The following is a 21705-nucleotide window of genomic DNA, read 5'->3' as shown; positions in this document are numbered from 1 at the left end:
ATCCGTTATCCTGCACAAAAACTCAAACATTACTCATACCTGTTTAAAATGGATAACTCATTTATTCAAAAAACTTTAAAGTGAAACATAAACAAATTAGAAACTCATTTATTCAAAAAACTTATAAAAAGGGCTTTTGTAAATTCGTTTTTACCATTTGACTTCAAAGTGAGAAAAGAGAGCTTTTGGTCAGAAACTTCCCATGAAGATTGCGGAAAATCTGTCCGTTGGAATCGAACGTCGTCTCCTCCAGGTAATCTACATCATCCTACTCTTTAATTTCATCCGTTTCAAATTTGTTTTTAGGCTTTGATTTCATTTTTTAATGGATTTTTAGGTTAGAAACCCACACGTGGGGGTCCGCAGGCATAGCACAGGTAACCTGCGGACCCCGACTTTTTCGTAAAAGGAAAAAAGTCAGGGGTCCACACCTACCGTGAAGGCAAAGTGCGGACCCACGCACTATCTCTAACAAAGAGGGTGCGGTCCCCGCAGCAAGGGTTTTTAAACCTAAATTTCTCAAATTTCACCCAAAAATTTTGCTTTTAGATATTCTAATTCGCCTTTTTATTGAATGTAGGGTATACATCATGCTTGATTAGCGAGAACGGGAGCACGAGGATGTAGATCTCACCGCAATAAATCATTAACCTTTGATTGATGCATTGAAGGCATGCGGCTTATACAAATTCTGGGCCATACCTGGCATGAGGGCCTAGGTGGGCTTTTTGTAGTGGCTGGTAGACAGGTGGAGCATACAGGACCAATGCTTCTTTATTGGTTTTCACCAGCTCGAAATGGAGCCGGAAGACATTTACTTCTTGACTGGTTTTCTTAAGGGAGGTGAACACTTGACTCTATTCGGGACTAGGCCAGGTGGCCAGTCTGTCGATAGCCTCCGGCTAGAGTTTTGCAACGACCAGACTAGAGACAAAGGGATAGATATCAAAACCATAACCCTTCCTGAGCTCAAAGTGATTGCGTTTACTGTTACCAGGCTCTGCGGAAGCGCAACACTACATATAGCCACTAGATCCCAAATGCGGATGGCAGTAGACTGCTTTCGAGGCACCATCTTCAACTGGTGCGATGTTATGTTGGCTAATATAAAAGGCCAACTGACTAAAGCAAAGAATGGAAAACTGAAGACCTTTGGATATGGTGCTTTAGTCGTGAGCTTTGGTCTGGAGAGGGTCCCAATGTTGGTCCCACAACATCTCATTGTCCGAGCTGGACTTCCTCGAGAGCCCAAACTAATGCGTTGGGTTGCAGTTATGGCCTGTCATCCTGAGGAGGGGACAAAGGTCGTTCGATTCACTCCTGAGTATTTTCATTGGTTGGAGAAACAAATTTTTGTTATTTAGGACTTTCCTTACACTGGGGTTGTGGTGACCCAGACATGGCTCTTCCACCAGGAGAGCAATGGATGACTCAAGTAAAATCATTTTCAACATTTTCTAATTTATTTTTTTTGTTTTGTTTTTATTTCATCCCAAAATTGATAGTAAAAGTTTCAAATGCAGATGTTGGTCCATGGCGACCATCTGCTCTCCGGCCCTATGAGAGAAAACAACCAGCTGCAGCAGCACCAGCCCCACAGGATGAATCCACAGAGACCTTGGCCGAATTGGAGATCCATCTAGAGCGTTTGACAGTGGACATTCCGAAGACCAGCATAGATGACATTCCTCTTAGGCTATAGCGCTATGTGATTGGGGTCCCAAGACCTTTCAGAAGGTTCCTTTGTAAGGTGGCCCGTACAGTGGTCTCTTATCGTGATAATCACCAGTGATAGGATGATCGCATATTGTAGACACATATGACATTTTTTGCTTTTTGTACTATCATTTTTGCCGATCAATAGTTGTTTTTCAACCTATGATCGAAGATGATGTATATTTGACACACTCCTATGCTATACTATATCACTATTACCAGCTTATCTTGTAAAACATGTTATGGAATATTTTTAAATTTACTTGTATGATTATTGCAAATGTCTACTTAACATTCGAGAAGCAATTACGTCTGCTAATGTATTTAAATGTATTGGAATATGCTGATATTCAATATAGTCAAATTCACGTTCCAAGAGATGAACTCTCAAAAATAGTCTCAATAACACTGGATTTCTAATGGCATATACTCTATCAAGCTGTAATACAACGAGTTCATAATCTAACCTCACTATCAAACTCCGAATCCCAAATGAAATAGACTCAGATAATAACTCAATCACTGCACTATACTCGGCAATGTTGTTCATTGTTTGACCGAGGCTTACCCCATGCATAGATACCAACTTTTTAGAGGGCGAATAGATAACCCAAGCTGCGGAAGAAATGTTCCGTGTATTACGACAAGCACCATCAGCAAAACCAATGTATGTTTGGAGAGGCGTCGACATTTGAAATATCAAGAGTAAAACCAAGATAAGCAGGAATAATGACGAAAAACACTCTCTAAGCTAAGCACACTTTTTAAACTAAAACACACCACCTAGAAAGAAAACTAACCTAACTAAAAATCTCCACACCCAGATTTAAGCATAATACCTCTTTAGGTAAAGACCATTTCTGGGTTTACCTAAAGAGACTCCATCAAAGTATACTAATTCATAGACCCCTTTTGCTAGCTTTCGCTTAACAACATAAGGACCATGCCACATGGGTACGGATTTCCCAACGCCTAATTTATCATTTGCTTGATCGTACAATAAGACTAGGTCTCCTTCCGAAAAATTTCGAGGGGTAACATTTCGATCATACTGAGCTTTAATACGTTTGGCATGAGTTTTGATCACTAATGCAGCATCACGTCAATTCTCATCTATCTGAGCCAAGTATAACAAACGTTTTTCCTCTTCAGAAGTGGCTGGAAGTAATTCTACGGCCATTTGCAATGACGGTATTTCGCATTCAATGGGTAACACAGCTTCCAGACCATAAACTAGTTGGAAAGGAGTGAACCCGGTTGACGTTTTTACTGAGGTTAGATACACCCAAAGTGCTGAAAATAGCATGTTATGCCAATTCGACCTATGAATCCCAATGATTTGTCGGATCATGATGACTAGAACTTTGTTGATGGCTTCAACCAGACCATTAGCCTGTGGATAATATGGAGTTGAACTGTCATGACGCAAGCCAAGTTGGTTTGTAAGTTCAGTCATCATGATGTTTCGAAAATGACGCCCATGATCAGTGATAATCGCTTGTGGAAAACCAAACCTAGCAATTATATGATTGAACACGAAAATTGCAGCAGTTTTACCGTCTGCCTCAAATGTAGGCATCGCCTCGGCCCACTTGGTAAAATAATCTACCGCAAGGATGATATACGCATGCCCCCCAGCCGAGTGAGGGCTACATGTAGTAAAATCGATACCCCATTTCGCAAAAGGACCGACGGCAATTATAGGGTGGAGAGGAGCAGGTGGAGCGCGCATCTTTCTATAAACAATTTGGCAGTTGTGGCATTTTCAGACTGCGTTAATACAATCTTTAAACAAAGACGGCTAGAAATAGCCAGCGCACAATATCTTTTGGGCTGTGGCATACCCAGACATATGACCGCCACACGCTCCTGAGTGACATTCTTTAGAACCCTTTCAACTTCCTCATGAGTTAAACAACATCGAAAAACAGAGTCCGCCCCATGATGATAAAGTGTATCTCCAATAATTTTGAATTGTTGGGACTGGAATCATATTTTTCGACATTCTGACCTTGAAATTTCTGGCCGAAAGGATTGGGTCTGAAAATAAACTATGATATCCCCATACCATGGATCTAAAGTGTTGATTAGAAACAAGGATTCATCCGCAATGGGTTCCTCCGCCACAATTTCTGTGTCAGCACGCAGGAAGTCACACATTAACTCTGCAAAAACTAAAGATATCTTCGACTTAGACTTTTCAAATTCCAGGTCGAACTCTTGCAGGATCACAATACATTTGGATTACTTGCAATCAAAAATTACTGTAGTTTTACGTAGTAAAATGTAATGACGAAAACATTGGATAGCTTGAACAGCTGCCAATGCCAATTTCTCCACATGTGAGTATTTTAGCTCAGTTGGATTTAAAGTTTGACTAAGGTAATATATCACATGTTCAGTACCGAATTAATCTTCCTTAACTAACACCATTCTGATGGTGGAATGGGAGGCGGCGAGATACAAGAAGTAGTCCTGGTTGTAGTTGGGAGGATGCAGTAATGGTGCATGGGTCAACGCGTGTTTTAGTGCATCAAAAGATTTTTCAGCTATCTCATCCCAAAAGAATGGAGTATTCTATTTCAACAACCGAGTAAAACCATTTGTGATCTCAGCGTAGTTAGGAATGAATCGATGTAAAAAGTTTTCTTTCACTTGCAAACTTTGGAGTTAGCGAAGACTCGAAGGAGAAGGCAATTTGACAATAGCTTCAACCTTCGAGGGATCGACACGGATGCCAGCTTTCAAAACAACAAACCCCAGTAACCAACCCATTTCTATACAGAAAACAAACTTGTGTGGATTCAACCTAATTTGATAATGCCTACACCTCATAAAGATTGCTCGTAAATGGATGAGATGGTCAGCTTGACGTAATGAATGAGTAGGTAAATCATCAAGATAGGATTGCACAATGTGCTTGATTTCATGAAATGCGTAAGACATGGCTCTTTGAAAAGTTTCCCCAGTGTTCTTGAGCCCAAAAGGTAATTTGCAATAAGCAAACGTCCCCCATGGACAAATTAAAGCCGTTTTTGGTTGATCAGCAGGTAGAATATTTATTTGACTGTATCCAAAAAAACCATCCATGAAGGAGAATATTTCACTGCCGGCACAATCATCAATGATTTGATCGATATAGAGAGTTGGGTAATTTTCTTTTGGACAGGCTCGATTAATATCCCTATAATCGATACATATTCTTATTGTCCCTTGATTTTTTTTAACAAGAACAATATTCGATACCCAATTCGTTAACAGAATCGGATAAATGAAACCTACTTTGAGTAATTTTTCAACTTCTGCTTTAATAGCAGCATCTTTTCATGGGTGGATCTGATGCAAATGTTGCCAGACGGGTAAGTTTTGATTTCATGAACAACAATTACTGGGTCAATTCCTGGCATTTCCTCATATGACCAGGCAAACACATCGCGGAATTCTTGAAATAGGGCCTTATATGTTTGAATTTCATTTTCTGTACACGAGGCACCTATATGAATGTTTTCAACAATTCCAGGCTTAACCGAAATATCAATAGGAATAGTTCGAGAAATGTTTCCCAAATTTAACTCAGAATCAGGATTTTTCATTGGATTATGAGGTTCCTTGACATATTTAGTCATAAAAATAGATGAAAAATCATTTTCAAAATGATCAATCTCAGGTAAAAACAAAGATCTATGGTGAAGATCTTCCCATGGTAAATCATCGACACATAGGATTTCACGAATTTTCTCATCAGTGTGAACAAGTTCGGAAAACATTGTTGAATCCAAGTTTGATGTTGAAAGTGATTCCTCATGGACCACATCCATTAAGTCAATTTCGGTTGAAGAAGAGTCGAAAAATGACTGCACGGCCTGATACGCAATTTCATATGGACTCAAAGGCATAACATCACCAAATGAATCTATCTCAGATTCAGAAGGTACGATCCAAGGATCATCATAAACAATAATGTCTGACGAAATCATATGAATGGTTGCAGTAGAAGATGATGCGTTGATAGGAGGAAAAGGAAAAGTTCCTAGTAAACCAGAATCTTTAACTAGTCCTACTCCAACATCCTTATACGGGATAGTTGTTTTGCCGACATGCTGAATACTTTCAGAAGAGGCTAGGTCGGATGAAAAGTAAGTCAACTTGTCTATAGTTATGATCTTTCCATTATGAGGGAACTTTATAAGCCGAAAGACCGATGAAATGACAGCTGTCATAGCATAAGACCAACTACGACCCATGAGAAGGTTGTAATCTAGAGGGGCATCAACCACCTCCACATCTAGATTAACAGTTTTGCCTTCAACCCCTATAGGCAAATCCTGTAGAATGCCAAAAGGATGAAACCCACGGCCATCAAAGACCTTTAGAATCATCAGGGATTGATTTATCGTAGGAGAACCAAGCGATCTCCAACACTATATCGACATAATACACGTTGAGGCTCCCTCATCAATCACAGTCCTATAACAAGGTCTGTTTTTGACTAACACTGGGATCTGGAAAGCCATTTGATGAGGTAAGCATGGTGTACTATTTTCTAGATCGAAAATTATAAGGTTCGAGTCCTGAACGTCAACAGCTTCTATAGCTGACAATAGCAATTTACGTTGTGCTAGACATGATTACAGCACTTCCAAAGCTGATATTGCTGAAGGCGAAATAGCCAAATCTTCAACAATGTTATAGTTCTGAGCCGCTCTCACATGTGGATTGAAAGCTAACTTTCGAAGTATACCCTTGGCGGGAAGTTTGATTACTAAGTCTGGGTTAGGTTTCTCGATCTGTAGTGGATCAGAACTGGGAGTTGAAGTTGATGGGTTCGAATGAGAAGATTCTGCTTCCTTACCATCAACAGGACTTTTACTTCCATAATCATGCGATCGAGTCGCAATCCTAACATGGGACATCATCATTATGGGTTCTTCAGAGGCATTTGAGGAAGAACCTATCATCTTATTGTCTTGACTAGGAAAATGATCCTTCAAAACAGCAGGCATTTGGGAACCTTTGACAATTTTCGCAACCTTTGCACGATGAGGGCAGTCTCTTGTAAAATGCTCATTGTCACAAATGAGACAAGGATAACGAGGTTTGCATTTCTCATCAGTTGATTCCGTTTTTCTGGTTTCTCTTTCGAATTTTTATCTGTTTTATTTTTATTCTTCTCTTTCTTCTTACCACTGGATTTTGATTTGGCTGTAGATGACTCTACAACATGAATATTAGCGGAAATTTCCGCGGAAGAATCTCTTGTCAGGGAATCGGGTAAAGTTATGATAGGAGAAGAATTCTTAGAAGATTTCTTCTTACTTTTGGTATTAACCGTACCAATCATACCATCAGTGGCATGAGACCCTGAAGGAGGTGCACTTACTTGATTTTGTTTAGGAAGGTCGGGGATTTTCTCGTGTAACGTACTTGACTGCGTATAAACTAAGTCAAGGTACTGAGCTTGAGCAATTACTTGCTCCTCGGTAACGACTCCTGCCTTAGCTACATCCTCAGTGATCTTCGGTAATAAAGATTTTACAAACCATTCAGCTAAGATTTGATCCAGAATAAAAACTTTCACTAAACGTCGTCGACATCTCCATTCATGAATGTGATCTGAAATGTAAGTGGACGTTCACTACTTTAATGAAGTTAATAATTCCGTGCCATTGTCATATCTGACTGGCAACTAAAAATGAGTTAAAAACGAAGTAGCTAGCTGACTAAAGTTATAAAAAGTGGCTCGCGGTAACTCAATGTACCACTTGGCCACAAGACCAATTAGAGTGCGCTGGAAAAGCCTTAAACGGATTGAATCATCTGAAACGGAATTAGACGCACACCAAAGGTGATAAGTCATCACATGGTTCGACGGGTCCTGTCCTGATTTTCCTTCAAACTTAGGAGTATCACTAAGCAACTTATTCGGCATTGGCGGCCAAAACAGAAGATAGTTAATTGGATCATTCGTAAGGAAAGACAATTCAGGCAAGTCCAAAGTTGCAATAAATGGTAACTGAAGATTAGGGTCCCTGAAACCCTGGGTCATGAGACCAGCCCCAGGAGGAGGATATCCAGGATAACTAGGAGTTGGAATTGCATTTGGGATATTATATCCTCCCGGAAAACCAGGATTAACCGGACCGTACTGGGGTTGTTGAGGTTGCTGATATATATATCTAGGGTACGGTTGATACTGATAGACTGGCTACTGCACAGCAGGACCGAATTGGTACTGTCCCTGGTATGGTTGATAAGTAAATTGAGGTTGACTTGTGACAACCGTACTTGGACCAAGTTGACCTACAGGCATTTGAACCGAAGTCTGAATTGTGGATCCAGACTGAGGTAAAGATGTCTGTGGAGTTGATACAGGAACAGTAGAAACCGGAGCTGTTGATACTCCAAAAGTAGGGGGGGTAGATTGAACAGATGTTGCAGCAGTTGCAGCACTCGTTTGAGGCGGAGTACGAGGCGTACTAGGCCCAGACTGAGAAACTACAGAAGGTGCAGAAGTTTGAATAGTAGACTGGACAGGTTGCTAGGGTGAACTAGAAACCAGGGGTTGTCCAATTTGAGATGACAACTGTACATTCGGTTGCAAGATTTGTTGAGATTGAGATGGATCCCACACTAAATTCATTCTGGAGTACGGACCCATAACAGGTTGAGAATATTGAGGAACATAACCGGGTTGAGGGTAGGGTTGATAATTCAAAGGTACATTTCCAGCTCCTTCGACAAATGATTGACTGGAAGGTGGTTGGAAACCTTGGGTTGGGTACTGACCTTGAGGTTGATAACCTTGAGGCACATACTGATACTGGGGTTGACCTTGAGGTACATATTGATACTGGGGTTGACCTTGAGGTACATACTATGTCTGGGGTTGACCTTGAGGAACGTACTGTCCCGTAGGTATGTACTGTCCTTGAGGTTGCCCCCCAAGTGGAAATTGGGTACCTTGAGGTTGCCCCCCAGGCGATAATTGAGGACTTTGAGGCTGCCCCCCAGGCGGTAACTAGCCACCTTGAGGTTGAGGATTAGGAATAGTACCTGACATCATAAGAATATCTTCTACACTCAATGGCTTAGTTCCATTATTTCCAGTTAATAACCCTTGTTCAATAGGTTGAGGAGATGCTCTCGAAAAAGTACCAGTAAGTGACTGATACCCAGAGGGAACAAAAGCAATGCCGTATAAAAAGGTTTCTGGAGATTGAGAAAACATGGATGACTGCCTTGACATATTTAACGGAGGATAATAACCCCTAGGTGTTGGGTGAAAGGGAATGCGAGGTGGTGAAAAACTTAGTCCCAGGTTTTCCAAAAAAATGGTCAATGAGAGATACCAAGCGTTGCTCCTAGGTGGACTATAAAAGATTGATTCACGCTCCCTAAGTTCTATAGTTGGTTGAATTTCAGGGACAAGGATACCTTCTTCCGGAGTAGCAAGTTCTTCAATAGCTGTAAGTCCAGAAGGAAGATTTTGGGTAATTACTCTTTCTACCCTAGGTGAACCAGGACCACTAGAAGTTGGAGAGGAAAATCTTGATGTTGGAGTAGCAGCAAATTCAGTTTCAGGTTCAGATATTTCAGGTTCCTCACCTAAATCACTAGTAGATGAAAAACTACTAGTAATTTCAGAAAATGAAATAGATTGCGGATTATAATCTGTTACTAAAGCTTGATAATCAGGATGTACAACCAATGAAGACTCTCCTTCTTCAGGTGACCCAACTCTATTGTCTCTAGGAGTTAAAATGGCTCGTAGCCCTTCAGGCTAGCTCAGTGAAAACTCAGGAGGTTGGCCCCAAAGTCTATGGGACTTCCTCGGTAATTCATCCACGATTAAATACTTTAACTACTTCACACGCAAACAAAGAAAAATCTCAATGAAAACCACCTAAAGCCTCTAAAGAACCAAACAATTTTGAATCACACGCCTAAAGAATCTAGGAGATCAAACCACACACAAACAGTAACTTTCCGCACTGAAAACACTAATTGGTGATGAAATCCAACGTCAAAGAGTTCAATACAGAAATGGCGGTTGGAACAGTTACCCCGGCAACCTGCTTAATGAATAGACTGGCACAAGTTTCTCCACTAAACCATCTCGAGTGAAGAGAACCCCCCAGAAAATCCAAGTGATTCTAGCCGACGTCTGCTCTAGGTATAGTGGGATCTTCCCTCCACCGTCACCTTAGGAAAGAATCCTATAGGATATGGTCACTATGGTTACCAACGGAAACAAATATATCTGGGGGAACAGTCTACGATCCAATACGAACGCAAGGGCAGAGTAACAAGCTCAATCCCCTTGAAGGCTCCTTGACATAATCCAAGGTTTACCAACAAGTGACCCCAGGCTCCTTGACAATGGTTAATCCGAGGTTTACCATTTTTAATACGTGAATATCTTCTATCGTTCCCAATGAGGAAGGATTGATTCCCACATTGGTTCAGATATGATCTCGTGCTTCTCATTTAAGAGGAGCTTTCCCAGAGCATAGATGTAAAAATTGGATTTTATCTCCTACCGCAAGATACAACTACTTGTTTTTTTTACTATCTTGGAGAGTTAATTACTCCCTACTCCAAGATACTAGCCTAAGCTATGTTGGTGATATAGAGCTCTAGAAATAAAAAGATTACTAGATAGATTTTACTTTAAGCGTTATTTTTATTGGTTTTTTATTTAAGTCAAAAGGTGCGGAGATGAAACTTATGGTATGAAGACTCGACTCCAAATCACTAAAAAAATTCACTTAAGATGATAAGCAATCTTTTCCCTTGAATGAATTTCTAGCTAGGAAAGAGTTGAGAATGCAAATGCTTGTAAAAACAAATATTTCTTTAACAAACAAATCAAAAGAAGAGCCTTTTGTCTTTTCCAATACACTAAAAAACGAGACAACTAGTTATGCTCACGAAAATTTCCCTTTTCTTTCAAACACTCAAATACTACAAAAACAAACTTTTTCCAAAATAGATTTTTTTTATTTTTATAAAACACTCAAAACTATGGAAAAATCTAATCTTGAGATCTATAAATTCTAAAAACTATTTGAAGTAAAAGCTTACAAGATTTCTTTTCAAGGATGTTTTACTTAGCTATAAGCAAACTAAGGACTAATTTGTCCAAAATCACAAATCAGTCAAAAAACAACCAATTTTTGTTTTCTTTTCTAAAAATGAAATCCAAAACTTTTAACACAAGTCCATTCGAAGTTTCGCAAAGAGAAAAAACAAGATGGATTCCTCGACAAAGGCAGATTTTGCAAACGGTCAGACTCATAAGAAGGCCAGTAAAAACCAAGGTGATCTGAGACTTCTAAAGCTTCTAAGCTCTGAGCTACTACAAGATCGAAATGAAAATCAAGACTGGCAACCAATTCTAGGAATTTCACCTAAAACCCTAATGCCAATGGAATTAACCTAAGAAAAGTTCCTGACAAGTCACATGCAAGTCTGGGCAGAGGCAAAAAACACCTAAACAAATCCTAAGTTGACTGGAAGAGAAAATCTTAAGTTCTCCAAAATGTTGACAGGGTCCGCAGGCCCATAGTCCACACAGGTGCGGTACCGCTCTGTGTGTAAAGCAAAAGTGCGGATAAGTCCGCACTGTGTTACAAGCAGAGGGTGCGGTCCTCTCCCAAAAGTATGAAAAACAAAAAATAATTCAAGATCTACTAAACCTACCCAATCCCACACATATCAAGCCAAAAATAGAAACAAAAACACAGTTTCTCAAGTCAAAGTAAAGCAAATCAAAAACTCAAGTCCCCAATGGAGTCGCCATTTTGTCACACGGAATGAGTCGTTCTTGTGGACAAGATCGACCTCCCTAGTATCTAATGATATCTAGCGACAAGCAAACCAATCAAATTCTATCTTTCTCTAAATATGCAATTTATAAACAAAGGCAAACAAGTGTTTTATGCCTACCTTGGGTCCAATGCAAGTTTGTGGAAGCCTCGCTCCGTTGATCCAAATGAGCTCCCTTGTAGAGAATTTGCAAACACAAACAAGAACACAAATTAAATAGCACCTGAAAAGCCAATATAATAAAGTATACTTATCATGATGATCAAGGAATTCATGAAACAAATCACATAAGACAATTTGTTGAGAAAAATGAATCTGATTGTATTAATTTAAATCAAAGAAGAACTGTACAACCTGTGCCTTGATGCTGTACAAGCTCCTCCCAAGGTCCAGCAAGAAGTCTCCTCTACTTTGACAAGTTTCACTCTCTTCCCAATGAAGCCAAAAGGTATGTGATCTCTCCTCTCAAGCTTAACTATGAAGTCCCAATTCCACCAGCATTTACCCTAAAAAATGTTTAGCTTCTAACCTCCTTAGCAACCAACCCAATGCCTTAATTTATAGTGCAATGGAGGGAAGTTACTAGGTCCTCCTTCAAAGGGATAAAGCCCTCCTTCAAAGGGATAAGCTCCTCTCATCAAGGGATTAGCTCCTTCACTTTTGGGATGCATGAACCACCTAGGAGTGAACCATCCACATCAATATTCCTTCTAGAATCATCTAGAATTAACCCAAAGTGAGTTTTTAAGAATAAACTTGCACCTTTTTTACTTTCAAAGGGGTCCGTACCCACTCCTTTAGAGACAAAGCGGGAAGGTCCGCAGGTAACATGAACAGGGGGTGTGGGACCGCAGGAAACAGTGAGAGAAAGTGAGGAACTAGAGCTTTATTGATTTTTAAGGTCTTTCTCTCATTTTCAAAGCTTGACATGAAGAGCTAAGGTTTGAGACTTGCTTAGGAGGACAGTATGAATGATGATAGACCCATACTGACTGCAAATAGTCATGGTAACAACTCCCCAGCGGAGTCGCCATTTTGTTATCTGGAAATCTAGTGTCTATTCAGAGCTGCTAATCCCACTAAGATGGGTAGCTATCTTAGAAACAAACAGATTAAAGTTACTTGCTTTTCCTTTACGATAGAGAGATGGGAAAGAAGCAGAGAGTACCAACCTCGATCTTCTGCTTGGCTCCTTGCTTGTTTCCTTTCCCCTTTGACAGAATCTCGCCATTGCTTCCTTACTTGTCTAGCTTCAAAGAGCACCTGTACATTCACAACAGCATAGTACCATCAAAGAATAGAGATCTTTCACTGTAAACAATATAGGATCAGATATTTATTGACCATACAATGCATATAACAAACACAGTATTCAGAGATACACAAGCATATGGAGGAAAACTCAAATAGCTTTATTAGTAAAAGTCATAGAAGAGAGGATTACAACCACTTGGTCTAACCCAGTGCCATCCTCCCAGCTTGAAAGCCCTCTTCACCTCACACAAAGCAAGATCACCCAACAATGTCTTCAAAGAGAAACCAGCAACACCTCTTTGCAAATTACCAAATTCCAACCTCTGGATCTCTTGGATGAGGGATCCATTAATAGATATTTGCAGCTGGGTGAGTCAACTTTTGGGATTTTGGTTAGTGTCATCTCTCTAATAGTTCTTGGTTGCACATGGATATTTTAGATCTCTTACTCATCCCTGGGCGAATTCAAAGAGGCAAGTGTCAAATGAGCAGCTTCTAGAAGATTCTCTGGGTTTCCACCTAGCAAACTGCTTGTGCCATTTGTCTGCTCTCACTCATCGCACCCTATAGAAAGGCTTTCTAGTATGCATCACACTTTTTACATGTGGCAGGTGAGATGCATCGCACCTTTAGCACTGGGCAGTCTATATGGTCCTGCTTTGACCAGTACTGAGTATTTTTTCATGGAAAACTTCTGGGAGATGATGTAATCAGATGACCTTGCTCCTTTAGGGTATGAAAAAACACTTTTAGAGACTTAGAAGCCCTTGGTTTATGGACATATGTGATTGGTTTTGCAGTGCCCAAATATGTCTATAACACAAGGATAAAAATATAATAATGAAGACTAACCATAGCTACAAAACTATAATAGTCCCTCTTAGCTAGGGAGGTATTCATAATGACTAGATAAATGTTCTTCATTGTGAAAAAATTTCTATAAGAAATTGTTAATACAAACCATCAGACCATAATCGAGTCATAATTTTGAGACATAGTAATCCAATAGCATGAACCATTTACCATAATCGGGTCAAAGATATTTTACACATTGTAAATCAATAGAATCATCACAGTACTAACATTTGGGTCAGTACCTCAGACCTATGGTACATCCTCACCATATTTTGGGTTGGTTCTTTAGACACATGGTACATCATTTAGCATCAACTAGTTGCCATAATTTGGGTTAATGAATAACACATGGCATCTATACTAGTCTTGGTCCACCATCATTCGGGTCAATATCTTGACACATGGTCAATTTCCAAACTCCACACTTTTATCAGATTAATTTGAGGCCCAATGCTAAATGAGCCTGATACTCCAAGACCATTCTTCCTAATTTAGGTCATAGATGACACACGAAGAATGTTAGTCCTCTGTCATACCATTCTACCTAATTTGGGTCAAAGTACTTAACATGTGGATGATCTCCCTAATGTGGGTCACAATACTTGACATAGGGATAATGTCAGCATGAGATGCTATCTCATCAGTACTCCCTCTTAATGAGAGAGGCATTATCCACTAGTCCAATCTTGTCTCTAAATTATACAAAATTAGATCAGGACAAAGGCTTTTTCAGTATATCTACAATATGATCATCAATGGAGACATGTTGGAGCTTCATTACTCCCTTCTACACCATGTCATCGACAAAATGGTACTTGGTCTTGATGTGTTTTGATATATCATGGAACATTGGATTCTCTGTCAATTTCACACAACTTTTATTATCACAATATATCACGATTAACTCAAGAACATGATCAAACAGTCCCGCAAGTAACTTCCAAAGCCACATTGCTTCACAACATTCCAAGCTAGTTGTAATATATTCTACCTCAGCAATAATGAGTGTGATAGGTGTCTACTTATTACTCATCCATGAAATCATAGCAGAGCCCAAACTAAAGAAACCTTTGGATGTACTCTTTGTGCCTTCATCACTCTCCTACCCAATCTAGATTTGCATAACCCTACAATTGAATATCATTGTTTTATAAATATCTCAAACCAAAGTCAATAGTAAAACACAAGTACCTTAGTATGTGCTTCACTAAAATCCAATGATCATGTATAGGTTTCACCTAGAATTGGCTCAATGTGCTCACTGCAAAGAAAATGTCTAGCATGGTATTAACTAGATACATTGGTGAGCTAATTAGCTTCTAGTACATTGATGGATCTATCAAATTAGACTCAAAGTCTCATAGCTTTCTCACATTTGTAACCATGGGAGTCGACATCGACTTACAATCCATCATAAAAAAAATTTACATGATATTTATAATATATCTTCCTTGACCAAGAAATATTTCAACGATCTTTTTCCATACTTCTAGCCCTAAATAATAGTGCATCAACCCAAGATCCTTCATATAAAATTCAGAAGCTAGCTCCCTCTTACATCCAATAATCAAATGCTTCACACCTGTCAGAAATAAGTCATCAACATATAATAACATTATCATAGGTTCATTTTTCTCGAACTTTAAGTACATGTTTGGAATATTAGCATCACTTTTGGATAAACCAAGTCTTGTCAGATAATTGTCAATTCGTGTATACCAAGCTCTCAGTGCTTTCTTAAGCACATACAAGGCTTTCTTTGACCTGCAAATGTGAGACTCTCTACCATGGACCTAAAAACCTTGAGGTTTCTCTAAGCACACTTCTTCTTCAATCACGCCATTAAGAAAAGAAGTATTTACATCCATTTGATGTAAATTCCAACCAATATATGAAGCAATATAAATAATGGATCTAATAGTAGTGTACTTGGTAACCAGAGCAAAATTCTAATCATAGTATTTTCCCTCTTTCTAGGAGAAACCTCTAGCCACAAATATTTCCTTCTATTTTTCATTTTTTCCATCCAGTGCATGCTTGATCTTGTATACCCATTTGAAGGAAACCATTGCTTTTCCTTCAAGTCTAGGCATTATTTCCCATACAGCATTCTTCATAATTGATTGGTATTCTTCCAACATCGCATCCTTGGAAAAAAATTGTTTAGAAACTTCTTCATAATATGAAGGTTCAACATCAATAATATTAGACATAAACACAACACAACTAGTGTATCTCTTTGGCCTATTGTTTTCCTTGAAGGTTCCACGAGGTGTTGTATGTCCTTCAAATTCCTGCAAAGTATATCTCAACCAAGCTAACCTTTTCTTAATTTCAAGAACAATTGGGTCCACTGGTTCACTTGGCCATTCTGGATATTCTTGATGATTAACAAGATGTTTAGAAGGACTTTATGGACCAGATCCTTCATCCTTAGGATCTTCATGTTCCTCGTCGTCATTAGTTTCCACTTATTTAGACTTCCAATAAGCCACATTCTCATAAAAGGTCACATCCCTGACAACTTCAACTTGTTTTTGTCCTAGAATATATATTCTATATGCCTTTGGTGATTCACTATAACCAATGAATATTCGTTTCGTTCCTAAAGGCTTTAACTTCCTTCTCCTATATTAATAACATGAATATAAACAAGACATCCAAATATTCTCAAATGACCAACCTGTTGTTTTTTTCAGTGAACGCTTCTTCAGGAGTCTTGTATTCCAATATTCTATGAGGTCTTCTATTTTAAATTTGGACAGTGGTCATCAATGCTTCACTCCATAGAAACATAGGTAGGTCTTGCTCATGCTTCATTTCCTTGACGAATTATTTAATGGTTATATTCATTCTTTCAACAAATCCATTTTGTTACGGATTATAAGGGACTATCGGCTCCCTCTTAATCCCAACTTCTTTGCAAAAGGAAAAGAGTTCTTGGAGGTATATTCTCCTCCATTACCATATATCAAGACTTTGATCTTCTTTGCTTTCAAATTTTCAACTTCAACTTTGAATCCTTGGAACTTGTCAAAGACTTCATCTTTCACTTTCATGAAGTATATCCATGTTTTTGGGAAGAAATCGTCAATAGATGTAACATAATACAAAGAGCCTCTAAGGGACTTCACTAGCATAGGACCACACATTATAATGTATTAAGTCCAAAAATTCCTTGGATCTACTTTCACTGCTTGGAAAAGGCTTCTTAACATTCTTTCCAAGCGCACATCCTTTACATACTCCTTCATGCTCTTCATGCAAATCTAGAACACCTGAAACCACTTGCTTTAATGCTGGAAAGGATTTATAGTGGAGGTGAGCATAGTTTCTATGCCAAAGCTCACATGGATTAATATAATTATGTACAAGTGCTTTAGTAGGTTCTTTCAAAATTCTATATATTCTTCCTTCACGAACTCCAATTAGTCTAGCATAATCAATACTAGATCCTTTGGGCCAAACAAGAGCTTTTCCATTAACAAAAGCTACTCTATCTTCTTTATCTTCCAAGCATATAGAAAGAAAATTATTCTTCAAACCTGGAACATATAATATGTTGTTGAGATGAACATTATCACCTAATTATGGCTCAATGGTTGTCTTTCCAATGCCTTTGACTACATAATTGTGGTTGTCTCTGAGTTCCACCTTTTATGTTAATCTTCACTCCATCAAACTTGTGAGGTTGTATCAATCGCCCATTTTGTGTCTTGAGGAAATACCATCTACTAGCCATGAGTCTTCACTATCTATAATGTGACCAGTAAGAGTAGAGAAATAGAAGAATTATGTATTACCTAGATTTTCATTTTTTGACCTCTTTGAGGTTCTTCAAAATCTACTGCAAAGGCATGTTTCCTTCCTTTTCTCTTTCTATCATTCAATATGTAAGGACAATCATGACTAAAGCAACCAAACTTGTGACATTTACTGCATTATACTTTTGAGATGTATCTCTTTTTTTTCCCTCAGGAAAAACCTTAATTTTCATTAATAAGTTGAAAATTACAAATTGTAGATGCTTTGAGAAGCATATGCAGTATAGTGTGGCAGTCCACCTTCAGATGATCTTATACAAAAAGCCTCGTAGGGCAATCTGGTAATAATTACATAATTACAAGTCAGATATAGATATGTACATAAAAAATAGTTGTACTGGAAGAAAAAGTTTGTCTATGAATAAAAAACCATGAAATCAGGGCTTGTTTTCCCCCTGAATCCTCTTATCAATGTATGGGTGATGGAAGTACTAGTAGAAATTCAGTCCCCTCTACTCCTGAATCAGCCATAGACCCCTAGGCTGGATCAAGGCCTCCTTGGATAATCGGTCAAAAACCTGATTGTGTTCCCTGTAGATGTGATGACAACAGATGGAATCAAAATGTGATTTCAAAAGTAAAACATCAGCCATAATATTCCTAAGTGTGTGCACATGATAGATAGATATGTTGTTGAACCAATTAATGATGATCTTAGAGTCGCCAAAAATATGTATATGCCTACACTCCTTCTCTAATGCAAAGTATAAAAGGTGTCTGAGGGTGATCAACTCAGCAAAATTGTTTGTTTCGATGCCCAAACCCATCTGAATTTTGAAAAAATGATTATCAGATAGATGTAAAAGGACACCTCCTCCACAACCATTCTCCTAGGCAAACCCATCAAAATAAGCCCATGGGAGACTCCTATCAATGACTTCAGGGATAATAGTTCTCTGAGGTGTAGGTTGGTCATCGTCTAGAATGCTGGTGTATAAAGATATAATATGTGTAGATGCCTATGACCAGAGAGGTTCAATACCCTTAAAAATAGATTTGTTCCGAAGCAGCCAAATAGACCAGCAAACCAGAAGAGGGAGGTTCCTAATTTTAGAAGGTTGAGCAGATGTCCACCATGATTTCCAGGCCTCAAGGATGGAGTCCCCCTGCCATCTTAAGGTAATTGAGAGCGAAGATAGAACCAGAGTTGAGAAGGTAAATGGAGGGGCAATGAAGGAAAAGGTGATCAATCGACTCAGTTTCTTGTTAGCAAAGGAAACACCATGTAGGTCCATGGAAAGAATGCCTCTTTAATAATTCTCCCATAGGTTCTTTATATTGGAGGATAGTCCACATGAATAGTCTAGTACGAGGCGAGGCCTTCAACTTCCACAATACACTCCACCACCAGTCAATAACAGGGGGCTTATGAGCAGCATAAATGATAGTATACCCTTCCTTTGGAGTGTATTTTCCATGCTGAGCATGAACCCATATGAGTTCATCCTCCCCATCAGTAATCCTTACATGAGATTTAGCAAGAGCATTAATGTAGTTGAGCCAGTCTTGATGCCAAATGTCAGGAATGTCTAATTGTAAAGCAAATTTCCAAGCCTGAGAAAAAATGTTAGTGTTCTTTGGATCTGCTATATGAGCTAGATATGATATACCAGCATTAGATAAAAAAAAGTATGAGATCAGGAGGAATCCTATAAGAATTACCACAGTCGGACCATGGATCCATACCAATGCGAACTGAGGAGCCAAATCTTATTCTCCATGCCAGTCCATCACGGATGAATGTTATGGAATTTAAAATAGCTCACCAAATGGATGAGATATTGGAGCGATTCCAAGTAGGGAGTCTGACCCAATCAAGGATGTGAAGAGGCCATATATATTTCTGATAAACCACCTCTGTCCATAAACTTTTTACAGTGAGGACTTGCCAACCCATCTTGGTAGCAAGCGCTTTAGAGAAGGAGTCAAGATTCTTCAGTCCCCAACCTCCCCATTTCTTGGGTAAAGCAATTAGATCCCATCTAACCCACACATAGATGTGGCCATCTTGTTTCCCTTTCCATAGAAATCTACAACACATCTGTTGTATTCTCATCAAAATACCCTTAGGTATCCATGCCATGGACATCCAATACACCGGAGTGGCTTCCAATACAGATTTGATTAGAACAAGATGACCTACCCTGGAAAGATATCTGTGATGCCAAATATTCAACCTCCTTTCAATCTTGGCCACTAGCCAGGTCCAATCAACAATTTTATAATGGAGGGGTTTGAGTTGAAACCCAAGATACTTGAGCCCTTCATCAAAGGGTAGAAGTGCATAGGGAAATCTCTGGTGAGCATAATGAATCTCGTGTGGCGAGCATCCAACAGATGAGATAGTAGATTTCCTATGATTACACTCCATACCAGTGGCTAGACTGAATAATTGCAATATAGAAAAAAATGTTGAAGAATCACCAATACCCCCATTAAGAAAGATTAAAACATCATCGAGATGTGAAATAATGCAATTATTGGTGATCTTAATTCCCTGCAGACGACCAAGCCTTTGTTCTTCATATATGAGCCAGCTCAGACCTTCCATGACAAGTAGAAATAGGATGGGGGACAGTGGACAACCCTATCGGAGGCCACGCTTAGAATAGAAGAAAGGGGAGGTTAATCCATTTATAAGAACATTGTATGAGGCATTGGTAATGTAGTAAATAATCTAGTTGATGAAATCGAGGGGGAAACCCAAATTAGTAAGGAGCGTTATCATATATAAGCAACTAGTGCAACCAAAATCCTTTAATAAGTCAATCTTGAGGATCATTCCCTTGAGTCTCTTAATCTTGATGGAGTGTAAGACCTCCTATGAAGTGCCAATAACATCATGGATTTGATGGTGATTTAGAAAGGCAAACTGTTCAGGTGAAATATGAGCAGACATAATCTTGGCAATGGATTTAAGACAATTAGCAACGATCTTGGCAATAATCTTGTAAATGCAGTTACAGAGGGAGATGGGTCGGAAATCGTTGAAGCTCTGAGGGGAGTCAGTTTTAGGTATAAGAGAAATGAAAGTCGAGTTGAATGCATCATACATTCGACCACTGATTCGACAGTCCTCAATAACTTGTAATAGATCTTTCCCAATTAATTCAAAAAATTCCAAGTAGAATTCAACCGGCCATCCATCTGGCCCAGGGCTCTTATCCTTTTTAAACCATTTTAATGTTCCCTCTAGTTCCCCCATAGAAACAGGTTTATTGAGATCTTCGACTGTGTCATGATCAACAAAGCAAGGGAAGAGACCAACCACCCTGATAATCTCAGCTACAGAGGCTTCCTGAGGGGCCTTGTAAAGCTGACTGAAATGTGATGAGCTGAGCGATGCAAGTTGATTGAAGGTTTGGACTCTCTAGCCTTCCTCATTAGTCATATTCCATATGGTATTGATAGCCCAACGACCATTTGCAAATTGATGATAGAACTTCGTATTATCATCCCCTTCTTGTAACCAAATGGCTCGACTCTTGAGTCGCCAAGTTTCTTCTCTGTCTTTTAGAATCCTATTCCTTTCAGCCTCAAGCTCATTGAGGTGGGATTTAGCTTCAACAAATGAGTAACCTCTCCCATCAGCATCTTCCAAACTAGCGAGCTCAAGTTCAATATTGTGAAGTGTGAGGTCATCCTTCTTTCTCTTGTCTTTGGCCCAATCAATGGTTAATCTCTTAAGTCTAAGAAGGTTATTGGAAAATCCTTTAGTGATAGACCATCTAGAATCAGGGGGGTGAGCCTTCCAAAAGTCTGAGACCAATTTGATGTAGTCCATGTCCTTTAACCAGGTAGCATTAAACTTAAAGGGGGCTTTAGGCTTGTGAGCATGACCAACGATCTCAAGGTAAATGGGGGAGTGGTCAGATAGTCCACCTAATCCCACCCATTGTCTGTAGATAGAAAGAGACCCAATAAGAGGTTCTTTGATAAGAAAACGATCCAGTCTTCGAGCCAGCATGGCCTCTCCAGTCCTTCTGTTCCTCCAGGTAGGTTGAGGTCGAGCCATTGGGATGTCTATGAGTCGATGATTTTCCAAGAGTTGTTCCATAGAATCAGATAGGGGGTCAATATGAGCATTGTGCCCCCAGGACTCAGCATGGCCAATAGAAAAATTGAGGTCACCTCCCAATATGATATTGTCTACTTGAAAAAGAGATAAATTGAGGAAGTGGTCCCAAAAAGCAACCCGATTGTGACTGGGACCATACATATTGATCAA

The 21705-nt window shown here is 39.2% G+C and overlaps 1 protein-coding gene across 1 annotated transcript; it reads right to left on the bottom strand.

Moving 5' to 3' along the window:
* Positions 1–20847: 20847 nt before the first annotated feature.
* Positions 20848–21492, bottom strand: LOC149142214 (uncharacterized). The gene has a single exon (XM_089451423.1). The coding sequence runs from the start codon at positions 21490–21492 to the stop codon at positions 20848–20850; it is 645 nt and encodes a 214-aa protein (XP_089307549.1).
* Positions 21493–21705: the final 213 nt, after the last annotated feature.

The sequence above is a fragment of the Pinus tabuliformis genome, chromosome X (assembly GCF_031772625.1).
Source record: "Pinus tabuliformis cultivar Carrire ecotype Pingquan chromosome X, CPIR1, whole genome shotgun sequence".
In the NCBI taxonomy this organism is placed as follows: domain Eukaryota; kingdom Viridiplantae; phylum Streptophyta; class Pinopsida; order Pinales; family Pinaceae; genus Pinus; species Pinus tabuliformis.
This window is presented reverse-complemented; position numbering and strand designations above follow the sequence as displayed.

Coding starts and splice junctions, on each gene's coding strand:
- LOC149142214 (XM_089451423.1), bottom strand. CDS start 21,492: ATGGCTCGACCTCAACCTACCTGGAGGAACAGAAGGACTGGAGAGGCC.